Source organism: Aethalodelphis obliquidens, unplaced genomic scaffold (genome assembly GCF_003676395.1).
Source record: "Aethalodelphis obliquidens isolate GAN/ISIS:26980383/991018 unplaced genomic scaffold, ASM367639v1 scaffold24, whole genome shotgun sequence".
NCBI lineage: Eukaryota > Metazoa > Chordata > Mammalia > Artiodactyla > Delphinidae > Aethalodelphis > Aethalodelphis obliquidens.
This window is the reverse complement of record NW_020837968.1, coordinates 17,165,964-17,183,468: the sequence shown is the minus strand read 5'-3', so window position 1 is coordinate 17,183,468 and position 17,505 is coordinate 17,165,964. Positions and strand designations below refer to the sequence as shown.

Below are 17,505 nucleotides of genomic sequence, written 5' to 3'. Positions count from 1 at the left end.
GAAAAAAAAAAAAAAAAAAAAAAAATCTGAAGCATCAGGAAAAGATGGCATTTTGGAAGTAAGGTTACTATAGATTATTATTTTTCTATTATTTCTTAATGCTTTCCATTAATTTATGCCTCTTTGTTGAAACCTCAGTCTACCTCAGATCACATTCATCTTTCTCTTTTCTGAATTTCCATTTTACCTACAGCCTCACTCATGTAATTTGGTACTAAATTGTTCTCTAATCTTTTCATGAGTAAATTTTATTTCTTTTAAGAGATTTTTATATTTCTCACATAGTAAGTATGTAGTAGGCATTTTTAATTGTGATATAATTCACATACCATAAAATTCACCCTACAGAGTATATAATTCAGTAGGGTTTTTTTTTTTAGTGTATTCACAAGGTTATCACCACTAATTCCAGAACATTTTTATCACCCCAGAGAGAAACTCCATCCTCCAGAGTCACTCCCTATTCTGCCTGCCCCCCAGCCGCTGCTAAACATTTATCTCGTTTTTGTCCCTATGGATTTGAATTTTCTGGATGTTTCTTTCTGTGTCTGGCTTCTGTCACTTAGCATAATGTTCCCAAGGTTCATCTACGTGTAGTACGCATCAGTACTTCATTCCTTTTATGGCTGAATAATATTCCATTCTAATGGACATTTAAGATATATTTCTTGATTGTTTATTTTTAGTCCCCGGCTAAAGTTAAGGCAGTATGGTAACCCTAGAAAAGCATTGTCAGACAGATATTTATTTGCCTTACATATCTCACAGCAAGGGCCCAGGGAATAAAAATGGTACTTTATGTTTATCTTACTAATTTCATTATTGATTCCTTAAAAAATCAATTTTAGGGCTTCCCTGGTGGTGCAGTGGTTGAGAGTCCACCTGCCGATGCAGGGGACACGGGTTCGTGCCCCGGTCCGGGAGGATCCCATGTGCCGCGGAGCGGCTGGGCCCGTGAGCCATGGCCGCTGAGCCTGCGCGTCCGGAGCCTGTGCTCCGCAATACGGGAGGCCACAACAGTGAGAGGCCCCTGTACCGCAAAAAAAAAAAAAAAAAAAAAAAATCAATTTTATTATCCAAGTGATGTTTAATCATTCTAGAAAACTTAAGCATAGATAAGCTCCCCCAAATTTATTTCTTAATCTTATCACCAAGGCATAACTACTGTTAATTTGGTGAATTTAATTCCAGGCCCTTTTTTTTTTCTTTGCATGTATGACATGTATGTATGCACATATATTTTTTCAGTTGTATAGTAAGATATGGTGAATACTGTTTTGTAATAAAACAATACACAACTGACACATTTTTGAAAGTTTTGCTCTTTGTGCTTTTTCCTTCTAAAATGTTTCGGTATCAGATGCTGAAAACTTCTAAGATTTAGCAGTTTTATTTTTTATCATTAAAGATCATGAATTCTTGGCCACAGTTGTTTTCAGAAGGACTTAGTTGATAGAATAGGCTAAAATTTCTTTCTTTAGTAAGTTTTCGACATGCTGATAAAACTGCTTCATCAAAATGAAATAAAAACAGCTTCATCTTGATTTTGTTTTATTTTTTAGGTAATTAAATTACATTTTGAAGAATTCTTTTATCTTTTGTAGCACAGTACACTTATGAAACAAAGATGAAAGGAAAGTAGCAATATAAAGAGCATGTGTGCCTACTTTTTCTCAGGTTAACATGATAGATTTGTTTAACCAGCCCTCTGTTTTGACCCTCTTCTCTTTTTTCTTTACATTCTTCTTTTATTTTTTTAATATTCTTTTCTATTATGGTTTATCCCAGGAGATTGGATATAGTCCCCTGTGCTATACAGTAGGACCTTGTTGTTTATCCATTCTAAGTGTAATAGTTTGCATCTACTAACCCCAAACTTCGAGTCCATCCCTCCCCCCACCCCACCACTTGACAACCACATCTTTTTTCTTTTTTGTTCCTTTTCCAAGTAAAGTTAAGAAGAGAATTGATACTTATTGAGAAAATGCCCGTTTCACTTTCTCTATAAAATTTGAAATAGTTATAAATTATCAGTAAAGCCCATAATTGTGGGCAGATGATAATGAAAAGATTTAAAATTATAAGTGATATATAAATGCAAGTGATATTTAACCTTTATAACTTGGGGACATACTTAAAGTCTATAAATTTAAAGATGGGTGAAGTGAGTTTTAAAGGTTGATTTCAAATGCTTTGTGTTCTAATCAGAATTTTCTAGGGGGAAGTGTAGCAGTTATAGGTATTATGGCCATCAGGAGCAGCTGGGCCCGGTGGGTGGTCCCTCTCCCCCACCCCTTCTCTGGTGTGGATGGGAAGACACTTGCTCTCAGCTGCACATGAGCTGTCATACTGTCATGGCTCAAAGACACCTCTTCCAGCTATATCGCTGTCACCATGCTGTGGTGTCCAATTAAGAAGTCTTCAAAATAAAGGTAAACTATCTTTGTAACTTAAAAAGTAAAATCACTACAACAAAGAAAATAAGTGAGAACGGGACTGCTTTGGCCAAGCCTAGCATGAAGTGTTTGTGGGTTCTCCGGACGCAGATCACCGCTGGGCAGTCTAGGGAGCAGACAGTGGCTAGAGATACAGATTCAGCATCACCCACATCATTTCCTCTTGACTGGATCATTCCATCCATTAAAGCGTCCTGTAAAAACTCCATGTTGAAATAAAGAAGAAATAAAGCACCCCTTTCACTCTGTCTCCTTCCATCTGTGGCTCCGTTTTTTCCGTCTTTCTGTTCTGAGTCTCTGCATCCTTCCCTCAGGTTCTCAGCCTGTCTCAACCAGGCCTTCAATCTCATTCCTCAGACAGCACTGGTCAAGGCGCCCAGCAGCCTCCATCTTGCCGAGCCTGGGGACCGGTCCTCAGCCCTCATTTCTGAGGTCTCTAAGCTTCATCTGAAACGCTGTCTTTACTTGGTCTCTGGTACCCCACACTCCTTTGGGTTTCTTTCTGGTTTTTTTATGGATGGATCTTTCCCAGTCCTTTGCTGGATCCTTGTTCTCTGTAGGACTTCTGGACGAGACCCCTGACTTGTGGGCCCTTCCCCAGCTCGTTCCACCTTCCTCATCTCAGTAAGTCACACTACTCTTAACTCCGTTGCTTAGACACCAAATCCACGTTCACTCTTAATTTCTCTCTACACTCACATCCCATATTCTGTCCATTAAGCCAGTCTTGCTGGCTCTGCTTCAAAATATAACCCCAATCCAGCCATTTTTCACTACCTTTGCTGTTACCTGCAGTCTGTGCTACCATTATATCTCATTTTATGTGCTACATTTCCTCTTGATTGGTCTTCCGTGCCTGTCCCCCTGTAGTCTATTCATATAGTAGCCAGAGTGATTTTTTAAAAAATGACATAAAAATGACTTCAATACCCTGTTCAGAATCCTCCAGTGACTTCTTTTTTTTAAAAAAAGTTGAGATATGATTTACGTACCACCATTTTGAAGTATCCAATTCGGTGTTTTTTAGTGTGTTTACAAGATGGTGCAACCATCACCACTAATTCCAGAACATTCTCATCACCCCAAAAAGAAGCCCTGTACCTCTGAGCAGTCACTCCCCCAGCCCTTGCAACCACTAATCCACTTTTTGTCTCTAATGATTTGCCTCCAATGGTCTCTTAGATTAAAATCCAAATTCCTTGCTCTGGCATTTGAACAGTGGTTCTCAGCTTGTGGTTTCCAGGGCAGCAGGTACCAGCATCACGTGGCAGCTCGTTAGAAATGCAGCATCTCAGTCCCCATCCTAGATCTACTGAATCAGAAGCTCTGAAGATGGGACCTAGCCATCCATAGTTAAAGACCCTCTCTCCGCACCACATCTCGAGGACCAGTGGCCTCTAAGGTCTTGCATCATCTGGACTCTTTGAAATGATCTCCTATAATCCTTTCCTCTTGCTCTCTCTACAGTGACCTTCCTCTTCCACAGATGTGACAAAGTTGATTCCTCCTCAGGGCCTTTACATTTGCTATTTCCTCTGCTTGGGATATTCTTTTCCTATATCGTGTGTTCTCATTCTGTTTCGATTGTGGCTCAAGGACCCTCTCTAACCACATAGAGGTTGAAGTAATTGAGTTTGAGCATGGCCTGTCTCTACCCTGCTTTATGCCCCAGGAGGTTGACTTCTATAAGCCACATAAATGGCCTCCCTTGCCGTCTGACTTCTAGTTGGGTTTATCCAGTGGGGAGTGGTAGGATGGATGATATAAGAAGAAGGGAGCCAGGTTGGGGTATTTATTCCTCTGGGCTGGCTGAGTCCTCTCCACGCAGCGTGCTCTCTCTCTCTCTTGAATTTTGTGCTGTGTGCTATAATAACTATTTAGTGAGGATGATTTCTACATTAGAACTTAAACCATAAAATAGATGGCCTATAGGGAATTCCCTGGTGGTCCAGTGGTTAGGGCTCAGTGCTCTCAATGCCGAGGCCCCATGTTTGATCCCTGGTTGGGGAACTAAAATCCCACAAGCTGGGCGGTGTGGCAAAAAGAAAAAAAACAAAAATAGATGGCCTATATATCTTTCATGAATGAAAAGAATGTTGAAACAGAAGTAGGAGGACGTAGCATGATGTAAGCTTGAAGAAATGAGGAGAGGAAGCTAATTTCTGTCAGTGCGTGTAGCTGTGCTGTATACTATCTGCTCTACCATCTGTCAATACCCGAGGGAACACTTACTCTGAAAATAAATCAGAGGTGAATCTGTCAAGTGCAGTAACAGCTACTGGACGTATTCATTCATAAACACATACTTATTGTGTGCTTGTCACAGACCAGGCACAGATCAAGGGGCCGAGGATATTGTATGGAACAGAAAAAGCCCTGGACTTCGTGGAGCTTATGTTCTAGCAGGGAAGACAGATATTAAAAGCAAGTGAAATAAATATAATATTTGGTATGATGGTCACTGTGCCAAGGAGAGACAGTGGAGGCGCACGTGTGTGCGCACGTGTGAGCACGGTGGTGGGATTTTAGGCAGGATGGCCAGGGAAGGCCTCTCTGGGAAGGCAGTGTTGGAGTATAAAGACCTGGGGAGATGAGGGGGCAGGCCGTGCTGGCACACAGGGAAGAACATTTGTTGGGGAAGGTCATTAAGAAGGCGTGACCACAGGTTTGACCTGCAAGCTGGACCCCGGCTTGGAGGCCGTGCACTCACTTTCCTGTCCTTGGAATGTGCGCTCCACCTGCCTTCCCCCGAGCTCGAAGCTGCCCAAGGACGCAGCCTGGAGACTGAACCCAGGTAAAGCCTCTCCATAAGCTTTTTTTTTAAAAAAAATTTAATTTATTTATTTAATTTATTTATTTTTGGTTGCATTGGGTCTTCGTTGCTGTGCACGGGCTTTTCTCTGGTTGCTGCGAGCGGGCCTACTCTTCATTGCGGCGAGCGGGCTTCTCATTGCAGAGCACGGGCTCTAGGCACACGGGCTTCAGTAGTTGTGGCACGTGGGGTCAGTAGCTGTGGCTCGCGGGCTCTAGAGCGGAGGCTCAGTAGTTGTGGCGCATGGGCTTAGTTGCTCTGTGGCATGTGGGATCTTCCCAGACCAGGGCTCGCACCCGTGTCCCCTGCATTGGCAGGCGGATTCTTAATCACTGTGCCACGAGGGAAGTCCCCCCTCATTAGCTTTTAATGCTCTTAAATTTAAACATATTCATCCAGATTTTTTTTTTTTTTGGTCCTTAGTGGGAGGATCGTTTGAATAAGGTGCTGTTGTCTTATGTAATAGCCTTTTATTTGTTGATACAGTATGTTTCGTATATATACTGTATATTAAATATTTCTGTAATTTAATAAATGCCTCTAGGTCTCATATTTACGAAGAAAACAGTTACTGTGTTTGAAGTGTTGAACTTCAAAGAAAGTATTGGTGTGGGTAGGAACATTGAGGAGGAGCACAGTTTAGTACTGAAGTGTAAATTATTTATCTCTCTCGTTAAATGCACTGTATATGTATCTAGAGCAGCAGCAGGGTGGAAACCTGTGTTCATTTTGTGGAACAGTTTGAAAGTGTTGACTAAGTTGAGGCCTAGAACTATGTATCTATATGTAGCACAGTTGATCAGAATGTGAAGAACCTGATAACAGCGTGAAAGCTTCTGAGCTCATCCTGGCAAATTCTAGTTTTGATTTTATATATTTTACTGTTTCAACATTATCCACTTAAACTCTTTTTTTTCTGGGTTACCCTCTAGCTGTAATGGTTTCTAGTTTTGGGGGTTACTTTCTATGCTACACATGTTTATGTGAGTTAAAGAGTTTTGGTTGCAGGAAGTGGAGACTTGGCTTACTTTAAGAACTCATGGTTTTAGTGCAGGGAGGAGGTGGGAAGCCCCCGGGGGCTGAGCCTGCTGACCCAGTGGGCCGTCTTCTCTTACGCATGTTGTCTTCTCCCCTTACTTGGACCGGATCCTTGAGGCACCCAGTCTGCTGTTTTAGCCAGTTTCCGTCATAGTTTCCATGAGGCACTGCCTTCCCCCTCCTTCCCCCCTTACCCCACCCCCCCCCCAAAAAAAAAAAAAGAAGAGCCTAATGCATCTGTCTCACCTCGGGGGTAATGGGCAGCGAGGTTTAAGCTGGATGGGAAGCTGTGTGGCTGACTGTTGGCAGGTGCTACAGCTGTCGTATGATGTCCTTGTGTCAGTGTGGTCACAGTGCAGATCCTACTCATTCTGCTTTGTTAGAGCCTTAAAACCCCAATTTCCCCCAGTGTTTGGCATAGTCTCATTAATTATTTTTACAGAATGTATAATGGTCCATCAAGTTCATGTTTCACAGGCTTTGTATTCTCTTTGATTAGAGTTATTTTCACAGGATAAATTCTCACAGTGGGATTACGCTTTCAAGTTGTCTGGTGTTTTTGTTTGTTTATTGTTTTGTTTTATCCTGATACACACTAATCTTCCCGGCATAGGTCCTCACTGAGTGAGTGAGCATGGGAGTGTGCTGACTTGCATTGCCGCCATCAATTTGTTTGTTGATTCACTCAGTTTCTTCAGTACTGGGAGTTAACAACGGTTTTTTTGTTTGGGTTATTTTTGGTTATTTAATAGGTATGAAAACTTGTATTCCTTTTTTTAATTGTCATGCATTTTTATTTATTTTTTTTAAACTTGAATTCTTTAGTTGCAGTGTCTTTAAGATGCAGTATTGGGTTTCCCTGGTGGCACACTGATTAACAATCCGCCTGCCAATGCAGGGGACACGGGTTTGAGCCCTGGCCCGGGAAGATCGCACATGCCGTGGAGCAACTAAGCCCGTGCGCCACAACTACTGAGCCTGAGCTCTAGAGCCTGCAAGGCACAACTACTGAGTCCACGTGCCACAACTACTGAAGCCCGCGCGCCTAGAGCCTGTGCTCCACAACAAGAGAAGCCACGACAGTGAGAAGCCCGTGCACCACAACAAAGAGTAGCCCCTGCTCACTGCAACTAGTGAAAGCCTGTGCGCAGCAACGAAGACCCCACAATAAATAAATAAATAAATAAAACTCAATAGCAGTCTTTCTTCCAGTAAAAGTAGATACTGCATCTTTTCTTTTTTATTTATTTATTTATTTTTGCGGTACGTGGGCCTCTCACTGTTGTGGCCTCTCCCGTTGCGAAGCACAGGCTCCGGACGTGCAGGCTCAGCGGCCATGGCTCATGGGCCCAGCCGCTCCGCGGCATGTGGGATCCTCCCAGACCGGGGCACGAACCCGTGTCCCCTGCATCGGCAGGCGGACTCTCAACCACTGCGCCACCAGGGAAGCCCTGCATCTTTTCTTTTTATAAAAAAAGACATCCCCACCCTCAGAAGCAACACATGTTTTGTTCTTGTGTATCCTTCCCAAAAGAGGCTTTGCATAAATGTGTGTGTGTGTGTGTGTGTGTGTGTGTGTGTGTGTGTGTGTGAGATCATCAGCCCCTGATCATCTTCACAGGATTGATAAGAAGATCTATTTGTAGTATGGGTCCGGCACATCATACTAAGAACTACATAAGTATTTGGTAAACAAATAACATGAATAAAATGTCAGAGGAAGACTTTTTTTTGGCCGTACCACAGGGCATGTGGGATCCCTGACCAGGCATTGAACCCATGTCCCCTGCATTGGAAGCAGGTAGTCTTTTAACCACTTGACTGCCAGGGAATTCCCAGAAGAAAATTTAATACGACCTTTTGTATGCACTGATTTGCCTGTGCTCCGGGGATCCCCAAGGGCTCTGCAGGCGCTGCCAGGAGAGGGGGGCCGGTGTCCATCGGCCGAGCTCCAGGTCCCTCCCTTCCTCAGGCCAGGGAACAGCCAGACGGTCCTGTTGTGCATTTGCACTTCAACTGAGACCATCTGGGGAAAGGAATCCGAGGTGAGTAAAAAGTGACCAGCACCAGTGTAGACAGTACTGATAACTGTTGTGTTTCTCCTTTTGTTTCCAGATGTTTCTTACCGTGTACCTCAGCAACAACGAGCAGCACTTCACGGAAGTCCCAGTTACTCCGGAAACCATCTGCAGGGACGTGGTGGATCTTTGCAAAGAACCTGGCGAGAGTGATTGCCACCTGGCTGAAGTGTGGTGCGGCTCCGGTATGCGTGCTTCCGTCGTGCCGTCTTTCATTGTCATCGGTTTTAGACGAGGCGCTGTGTGCCGCACGCGTTTATCCGTGGAGAAACTGCAGGATAGGGTGTCCATCAGAGATAGTATTCTCAGTCCAGTTCTGTGGCGACCTACAAAGTCTCTTTGCTGTTTTCTTTTTCTGCAAGACACCGTAGACACTCCAGTATAAAAGGTCAAAAGATGGGCAGCTGATACACAGGGTGGAAGCTTCTGGGGTGTTATGGTAAAATGTATAGCGCTCACAAGTGTTTCTTGTATGCTTAAGCTGCACTTAATTAGGAATTTGAGGTGTCCTGATTGTTTTGCCCTCTCTGAGGTTCTGTAGGTTTTTCGGGAAAGCTCTTCGGTGTTGAGTTACTGTGGTGGCAGGAGACATAGGCATTATTTTAAGCCTTGACATCAACCCCCTTACTTAGTTCTTTGGAGCCCTGAAATGGGACAGCCTGGTTTCTTTTTGGCCCCTTAGGAGTTTGTAGATGCGGGAATAAGTTTTCATGATTTCTGCTTTGTTTCTGTACAGCCTGGGTGAGCTCCCACTGTTTCCTTTTTCTCCCCTGGGGGTGCAGTGTCCCAGCACGAGTTTCCCACTGTGTTCATTGCATTCACACCGTTCATGGTATGTGACTCCAGCTGAGCGTCCGCTGCTTCCCAGGCCAGTCCTCTTACTCATCTTCCGTTGACTTCCCTACAGCTGTGTGTTCAGGAAGGTCTTCTACACTCTCCCCGAACTGCTTACTTCACATAGGAGCTAGATTAGACCAGTCCCATAAAGAAACCCAAGTGATCCTTTTTAAATAAAAATCTGATAGTTCGGACTTCCCTGGTGGCGCGGTGGTTGAGAGTCCGCCGGCCGATGCAGGGGACATGGGTTCGTGTCCCGGTCTGGGAAGATCCCACATGCCGCGGAGTGGCTGGGCCCATGAGCCATGGCCGCTGAGCCTGTGCGTCCAGAGCCTGTGCTCCGCAATGGGGGAGGCCACAACAGTGAGAGGCCTGCGTACCGCAAAAAAAAAAAAAAAAAAAAAAAAAAATCTGATAGTTCGACTTTCCTGTTTAAACCCTTTGATGGCTTTCTCTTCTACTTAGAATAAAATCCAAAGTCTTGATCTGAGATTGTGAGGTCTTTGATGTCATCTGGAACCATTTTCCTCCTTGCCTGCCTCCTGCAGCTATTTTATATTCCTGGATAAACAACGCTCTTTCCCGCCTTAGAGCCAGTGGCGGCAGCTGTTCGCTCTGCCTCTATTGCTCTCCCTCCGGATTTTGTCATTGCCGGTTCCCTCTGGTCATTTGGATTGCAGCTAAAACATTGCCTCCTCGGAGACGCTTCTCCCGAGCTTCCTACTAAAGCAGGCATGAGCTTCTCTGTTTTACAGCTCCATCCTGATTTGATCCTCTGCGTGAGGTGTGTCCGGTTTTTTGTGTGTGTTTATTAGTTTATTGCCTCTTTAATCCCCGTAGCCTCACACACACGCACAAGAATGTAAACTCCCTAAGAGCAGAGACCTGCTTGTCTTGTTCCTTGCTGCACCCCAGCTCAGAGGGAGTGCTCGATAAATATTTACTGAATGAATAAATGAGCTTCTCGTTGCTCTGGTGGCCTCCTTGCATTCTGCAAATTACTTTCCCAGGATGATTGAAACCACGCATTGTGAGCTTCCTCGGTTTCCTTCCTCTGTACTTACCTCAGGTTTCTCTGCATGTGTGCCTACCCTTCTGGCTGATTTTCTTAGAGCAAGAGGTGTTCTTTCACTTTGCCAAGGCTCACTATCTGAGTTGAAACTTATTTTTTTTCTGGGAGCCTGGCATGGTCTCCTTGTTTTTGATTATTGATGGAATTCTTTTATTTATTTTAATGAATTTATTTATTTATTTATTTATGGCTGCATTGGGTCTTCGTTGCTGCGCTCAGGCTTTCTCTAGTTGCGGTGAGCAGGGGCTACTCTTCATTGCGGTGCACAGACTTCTCATTGCGGTGGCTTCTCTTGTGGAGCATGGGCTCTAGGCACGTGGGCTTCAGGGCTTCAGTAGTTGTGGCACACAGGCTCAGTAGTTGTGGCTCGCAGGCTCTAGAGCGCAGGCTTAGTTGTGGCGCACAGTGTCACAACTGTGGTGCACAGTTGCTCCGTGACATGTGAGATCTTCCCGGACCAGGGCTCGAACCCGTGTCCCCTGCATTGGCAGGCGGATTCTTAACCACTGCGCCACCAGGGAAATCCCGTGAATTTTTTTTTAAATTATTTATTTGGTTGCGACCGTCTTAGTTGCGGCAGGCGGGCTCCTTAGTTGCAGCACGTGGGCTCCTTAGTTGTGGCTTGCCAGCTCCTTAGTTGTGCCACGTGAATTCTTAATTGCGGCATGCATGTGGGATGTAGTTCTCTGACCAGGGATTGAACCCGGGCCCCCTGCATTGGGAGTGCAGAGTCTTATCCACTGCACCACCAGGGAAGTCCCCCGCGAATTTTTTTTTAAGTGTCTTATTGAACAGCTGTCTTTTTCCTTACTGATGTGAAATGTCACTTTGAATTCTTGTTGTATCTTATATGAAGTTATGTTTCTATAAGCTTTATAGTCAGTTACTTTTATTGTTTTCTTCTAGTTTTATGATAGGACCAAATAGTTTTAATTACTATAGTTTTATAAAAGGTTTGGTATTGTAAGGCAAGTGCTTATTTCATTGTTATCCTGTAGTATTCTTGTGTATTTTCTTTTTCAGGTATGTTTTAGAATTACCTTGAAATGTTCCATGAAAAATTCTTTGGGGCTTTTGATTGCTTACAGTGAATTCATAATTCATTTGAGGGTTGTTTGTATGGTGTGATTAAGATCAAGGTCTTAGGTATCAAAATCTTGTCTCTTTCATTTACTAGCTTTATAACTTCAGACAAGGTACTTAATCTCAGTAGTCCTCAAGTGTTTTCCCTGCATAATTGGGATAATAATGGAATCTATTGCATAGGATTGTGTGAGGATCCCAGGAGCTGACATTTGAAGGGGGTTTAGCATAGCCCCTGTTAGCATAGCACTTAATGTTAGCTCTCAGCAAGTAATAGCTGTTATGTTTTCAACTCCTCTTTTTTTGCTGTAAATTGTTCAAGGTGCCCCATTTTAAAAATAGTACATTTGGACTTCCCTGGTGGCACAGTGGTTAAGAATCCGCCTGCCAGTCCAGGGAACACGGGTTTGAGCCCTGGTCCAGGAAGATCCCACATGCCATGGAGCAGCTAAGCCCATGCGCCACAACTACTGAGCTGGCGCTCTACAGCCACAACTACTGAGCCCGTGTGCCACAGCTACTGAAGCCTGCGTGCCTAGAGCCTGTGCTCCGCAACAAGAGAAGCCACTGCAATGAGAAGCCCGCACACCGCAATGAAGAGTAGCCCCCGCTCGCCACAGTTAGAGAAAGCCCGCGTGCAGCCAAAAATAAATAAATGAATAAGTAAAATTTAAAAAATAAACATAATAAATTTGTTGCTTCCACTTTGTTAGCTTCTCAAGTTTCCCATTTCCTTTAACTGACAGTCTTTCAAAATATGTAGCTTTTATTTGCCATCTCCATTTCCTTACTCCCCACTCATTTGTTTGCTAAGAGAACGTTTCTTGGATTCCTATAATGTACTAGGAACTGTGCTTGATTGTGAGGAATAGAGAGATGACAGTGTCCTGCCTTCAAGTAAAAGCAGGAATCAGCAGACATTTATCATACAGTGCGATGACTGCAGGAATAGATGGATGTGCTCCATCTGCAGAAGGAGAAAAGAGTGATGGGGACAGTTCTCAATGCTAGGAATGGCTTGTTCCAAGTCACATAGGCACGGATGCCAGGACAAGGGGATTGGTGTGGTCAGAGCATGGGGTGAATAGGCGGCTTTGAGACCCTTTGAAGTGTATTTCAGCGTTTGCTGGCCTAAGCCTGATTTTTTGTCGTCATAGGCCATCAGGACCTTAGCTCCTAGACCTTGTAAGACGGTCCAACCCAGCGTGGACTGGAAGTTACTTCCCTTCCTTTGAATTCCCTCTTTCCTTATGGAACCTGGGGATTTCACTTCTTTTGAAATAAAGTGTCTGTGTGTGTGTGTGTGTGTGTGTGTGTGTGTGTGGTTTTGGTTTTTTTGTGAGGAGGTGGAGGGTCTGCTGAGAGTTTCTTTTGGGAGGGTGTGTACTCAGCTATGGGTGTTTCCTTTTGCGGGGTGGTCTTAGTTAGAATTTCCCCAGTTTAGAGGAGAGAGGGGTATCTGTGTCAACTCAGTATGTCAAGAACCAGAGCTGTACTTCGTTGCAACCGAGCAGATTAAGTTCAGGGCTTAGTTCACAGAATTGGCTGCTGAACCCTTGGCTGCCCCATTCTCTGCCCGTGTTGTTTATTTAAGGTACTCAGATAGTGTCTTTGATTACTGACAAGTGCATTGAGTTTTCTTAGGCTGTTTCAACTTTCTTATATTAAAAATTATATCGATGTTACCGGAGTTCTTTCGTTTTAAACAGTTGCATCCTCAGACAGTATATTTGGTTTTTATATCCAGATCCCTTAAGATTGGAAGATTTTTATTTTTTATTTTTTTAATTTTTGGCTGCGTTGGGTCTTCATTGCTGCACGCAGGCTTTCTCTACTTGTGGCAAGAGGGGGCTACTGTTCGTTGCGTTGCATGGGCTTCTCATTGCGGTGGCTTCTCTTGTTGTGGAGCACAGGCTGTAGGTGCACGGGCTTCAGTAGTTGTGACACGTGGGCTCAGTAGTTGTGGCTCGCAGGCTGCAGGGTGCAGGCTCAGCAATTGTGGTGCACGGGCTTAGTTGCTCCGTGACATGTGGGATCTTCCTGGACCAGGGCTTGAACCCGTGTCCCCTGCATTGGCAGGCGGGTTCCTAACCACTGCGCCACCAGGGAAGCCCTCAAGATTGGAAGATTTTTTGAGGGGAGCTTAAGATATCTGGTTTCTCCTAAAGTTCCCATTTATTAGGGTATTTATCTATGCCCTTCTTTTTGTCTCTAGAAAAGTTCTGACAACTGGCAGTCTCATCGGAAGAAGGGCCAAAGAAGCATATTTTCAGGGCAGTAAAGAGGCTTTTGTTTGGAAATGCAAGTGTCTGATTTTTTTTTTAACGTAGTTTATAAAATTGTAATTAAAAAAAACAATAGACAGTAAGACTACACTATTTAGAAAGCTGTTTTTTAATGTTTCATGTGTATACTTAGAGAATCATAGAGCCATTAGAGTTAGAAGGGACCTCAGAGACTGTCCTATGGAATAGATGACAGGAGCTTTGGAACCCGCAGAGCTTCCCAGCCTGCCTGTGGCTAGTGAGGGGCCGCTGAATTAGACTCCTGAGCTCCTGCTCGCGGCCTGGATCCAGTCCTCCCCCCAGTACTCCACCCACGCTTGACCCTGATCATATGGGTGGAAAGCTGGTGATGCTTCATTTTCTAAAAAAAAAAAAAAAAAAAGATGTAAGATGCTAAGTAACTTCTGCATTCATAATGCATAATTTGCATGAAGGATAGACAGTAAATGATATGTTCGTCTTTCTTTTTACCTGCAGATAACATGATTTGTACCTCATTTATTTGTTTCTTTTAGAACGTCCAGTTGCCGATAATGAGCGAATGTTTGATGTCCTGCAACGGTTTGGAAGTCAGAGGAGTGAAGTTCGGTTCTTCCTTCGCCACGAACGCCCCCCTGGCAGGGACATTGGTAGGTAGCATCCTATCAGTCATAACAAAGATCTGAAGTTTTATTTCATGCTCGGGTGTAGCACGTGATCAGGAGCCAGGTAATTTGGGGGGTAAGTGAGAAGTAAGGAAGTGGGAATAGACAGCTCCTCTAAGCCCTGACTGGGGGGTGGGGAGAAAGGGGTGTGGTTCAGTTTGTTCTGTTTTCTTGGAAAATGGGAAAAGTTTGGCGACAGTTTTTAATGTGGGTGGGAAGGAAAGAGTCAGTAGAGTAGCGGGTTGAAATACAAGAAGGAGGAATGCTCGATGGGCAAGTCAGCCAGTGGGAGGTGGCGGGGGAAGGGTCTCTCTTCCATTATTTATTTATTTATTATTTTTAAAATTTATTTTTAACATCTTTATTGGAGTATAACTGCTCTGCAATGGTGTGTTAGTTTCTGCTTTATAACAAAGCGAATCTGCTATACATATACATATATCCCCATATCTCCTCCCTCTTGCGTCTCCCTCCCACTCTCCCTATCCCACCCCTCTAGGTGGTCACAGAGCACCGAACTGATCTCCCTGTGCTATGCAGCTGCTTCCCACTAGCCCTCTATTTTACATTTGGTAGTGTATATATGTCCATGCTAGTCTCTTACTTCATCCCAGCTTCCCCTTCCCTGCCCCCCACCCCTGCTGTGTCTTCAAGTCCGTTCTCTAAGTCTGCGTCTTTATTCTCTCTTCCATTTTAACTGGGTGGAAGGGAAACTTTGCAGATGGAGGTAAATGTGTGCTCCCTGTGGGAGCAGTGGGAGGGTCTTCTCATCTGAGAACATTTGTATTCTCTGAGATAGGAGGCACAGCCGTGTGAAAGTGATGGTTGGAGCCATGGTGGAGAACAGGAGAGAGTGCTGCTGGGGGACCAGGGTCCCCTGGAGGCCGGTTGAGACTAGAGACCAGGAGACCATGGGTGATTTTTTCCCCAGCGATGCTCTGCAGCCCAGAGGGTTGTAAGAGGAGATGGTTGGATTGACCCAAGGTTGGGGTTTGACCAGACCAGTTCAGTGGAGTCAGTGGGACAGGGAAGACGAGGATGTTGGTGAGATGACGTCTAAGCTGGGTGGGGGCGAAGTGAAGGCAGGGGGGCTGCAGGGCAAGAGCAGACCAGTGCTAAGGAACTGCATGTCTCAGATTCATGCACAGGTGCAGTGAGAGGAAATTATGGTCAAAAAGTAGAAAGTCTGAATTTAAGATTTCAGGGGTAGAGCACCTCTAGGTGACGTGGTCCTGCACCGGGCCATGAAATGATCCTGAATTAGAGAGGAGGTAGGAGGCCACGGATCCTAGAGGTGAGCTTTTGGGTGGTAAGGTCATCCAGCATGAAGGCAGAACTTGGAGTGGGGAGAACAGGGGGGTCAGGTGGTCACATCTGCGGTGACTGAGGGTTGTGACCAGAGTTTATAGATGACAGTGAGGAAAGGGTAGAAGGTAATATGTGAAGGTGGAGAAATAGTGGGCTGAAAGCAGCCCTAGACATCGGGACACAGCTATCCCTGTGACCCTGGAGATCTCATAGGACATGGGAGAAAAGGCAGTTTCAGGTCTGAGATCTGTGGGGAAACTTTGTTCTCAGTGGGAAACCACTGGCCGGAGCATGATTACTAGGTGTTTCTAAAAATGTTGGAACTTTTAAAATGGAAGGTTTGTGACTTCAGTATATGTGTAATTCTTGGGAGTAAGAATGTCGGTAACAGAGGTTAATTATTAGATGTCACAGAATCTCAGTTTTATTCCTTTAGTACAGATGTCCACATGGTACCCAGCAATTAGACATTCAGACCGTGGGGGACCCCAGAATTGACTTAGTCTGGCCTCTTACTCTACAGATGAGAAAGGCTGATACTCAGGGGTTAAATGACTTGTCAGAGGCCACGTCCCTAGAGGCAGAGGCAGGAGTGGAACCTGAGTCACTTCAGCCAGGCTGGCTCACAGGCCTTTCAGTGTCTCTGGTGTCTGTAATTTTATTTTAAATAAGCATGCATTTTTTCTTTTTCCCTAAAGCAGCCTTCTTTTTTGTGGTTTTAAGTTGGCATCTGCATCTTATTTTTATTTTGTTCTTTGTTTACATTACCGCATACATCTTCTTTTAGTAAATTAGATGAATTTTCCCCGTTGATCTACTAGTTCAAATATCTTTCTCTGTCGTACCGGGTAAATTATTAAACAGCCTCTCAATAGTGCAGTACGCAGTTTCAGTGTGTCTGTAATGTGAGAAATATAATCTGAAGATAAAGACGCTGTTTTCACATTGTTGCAAAACACCAGTGCCACATAGTGTCGAAACTGGGATAAAACAGGATTGCTGTTCAGTGTCAGCCTTTGTGGTGTAGACTTCTAGATTACAGATTAGGAGACTGTTACTGTATTCTTTTTCCAGTTTAACTAGGATCTGTGACCCAGAATGTATATGACATTAATTTAAAAACTCTTGCTTTTTACTCTGATTATGTAACTGAACATGCCAAGGAGAAACTGGTGGAGTGCTCTTTCTTTGAGGCAGCAAAGAAAGCAGTTATTCCTAAGTGATAGATTTTTTTTTTTCTTCTACGGAAATATTGTCACAGGTTACCTGAGCTGTTTTGTCAGAGAATTGAACAGTATTTAAAAGTAGGGCTTCCCTGGTGGCGCAGTGGTTGAGAGTCCGCCTGCCGATGCAGGGGACACGGGTTCGTGCCCCGATCCGGGAAGATCCCACGTGCCGTGGAGTGGCTGGGCACCTGAGCCATGGCCGCTGAGCCTGCGCGTCCGGAGCCTGTGCTCTGCAATGGGAGAGGCCACAACAGTGAGAGGCCCGCGTACCGCAAAAAAAAAAAAAAAAGTAAAGCTAACTCATTGGAGTTAGATTTAAGTGTGGTACGTGGCCCTGAGGATAGACATAATTTATTTACTGGAAATTTGTGCTAAGCTTCCAGGCAGGTATAATAGAGATTTGATTCAAAAGAAATTTTAATCTAAAACCTCTTGGGAGATAATTTAATAAATTTTCTAACTTCTGGGAAGTACAGGTCTAAGCTTAATTTCACATATTTAAGAAATTCTCTTTGATATTGTTTCTTATAATTTAATCAGTTTAAGACTATTTTCCCTTCATGATGCTTTAAGTGGTACTGAGAGACCCATATATTCGGGCTTGAAAAATTCTTTTTAGCCAAAAAAGCAGAATGCACAGTGTTTTCCAATTAGTACTTTCCCAAG

At 44.2% G+C, this 17,505-nt stretch overlaps 1 protein-coding gene across 5 annotated transcripts in view; it reads left to right on the top strand.

Moving 5' to 3' along the window:
* The window catches only part of TP53BP2 (tumor protein p53 binding protein 2), a 67,391-nt gene that overhangs the window by 15,101 nt on the left and 34,785 nt on the right, over window positions 1-17,505 (top strand). For 2 of the 5 annotated variants that reach the window (XM_027122276.1, XM_027122274.1), the window contains exons 1-3: window positions 8,458-8,569; window positions 13,592-13,677; window positions 14,177-14,290. In XM_027122276.1, the coding sequence (XP_026978077.1) occupies window positions 14,195-14,290 (96 nt within the window). In that variant the 5' untranslated portion in view covers window positions 8,458-8,569; window positions 13,592-13,677; window positions 14,177-14,194. Of the gene's footprint in view, window positions 1-8,421; window positions 8,570-13,591; window positions 13,678-14,176; window positions 14,291-17,505 lie in introns of those variants that run through there. The other 3 variants (XM_027122273.1, XM_027122272.1, XM_027122275.1) reach the window with 2 other exon arrangements.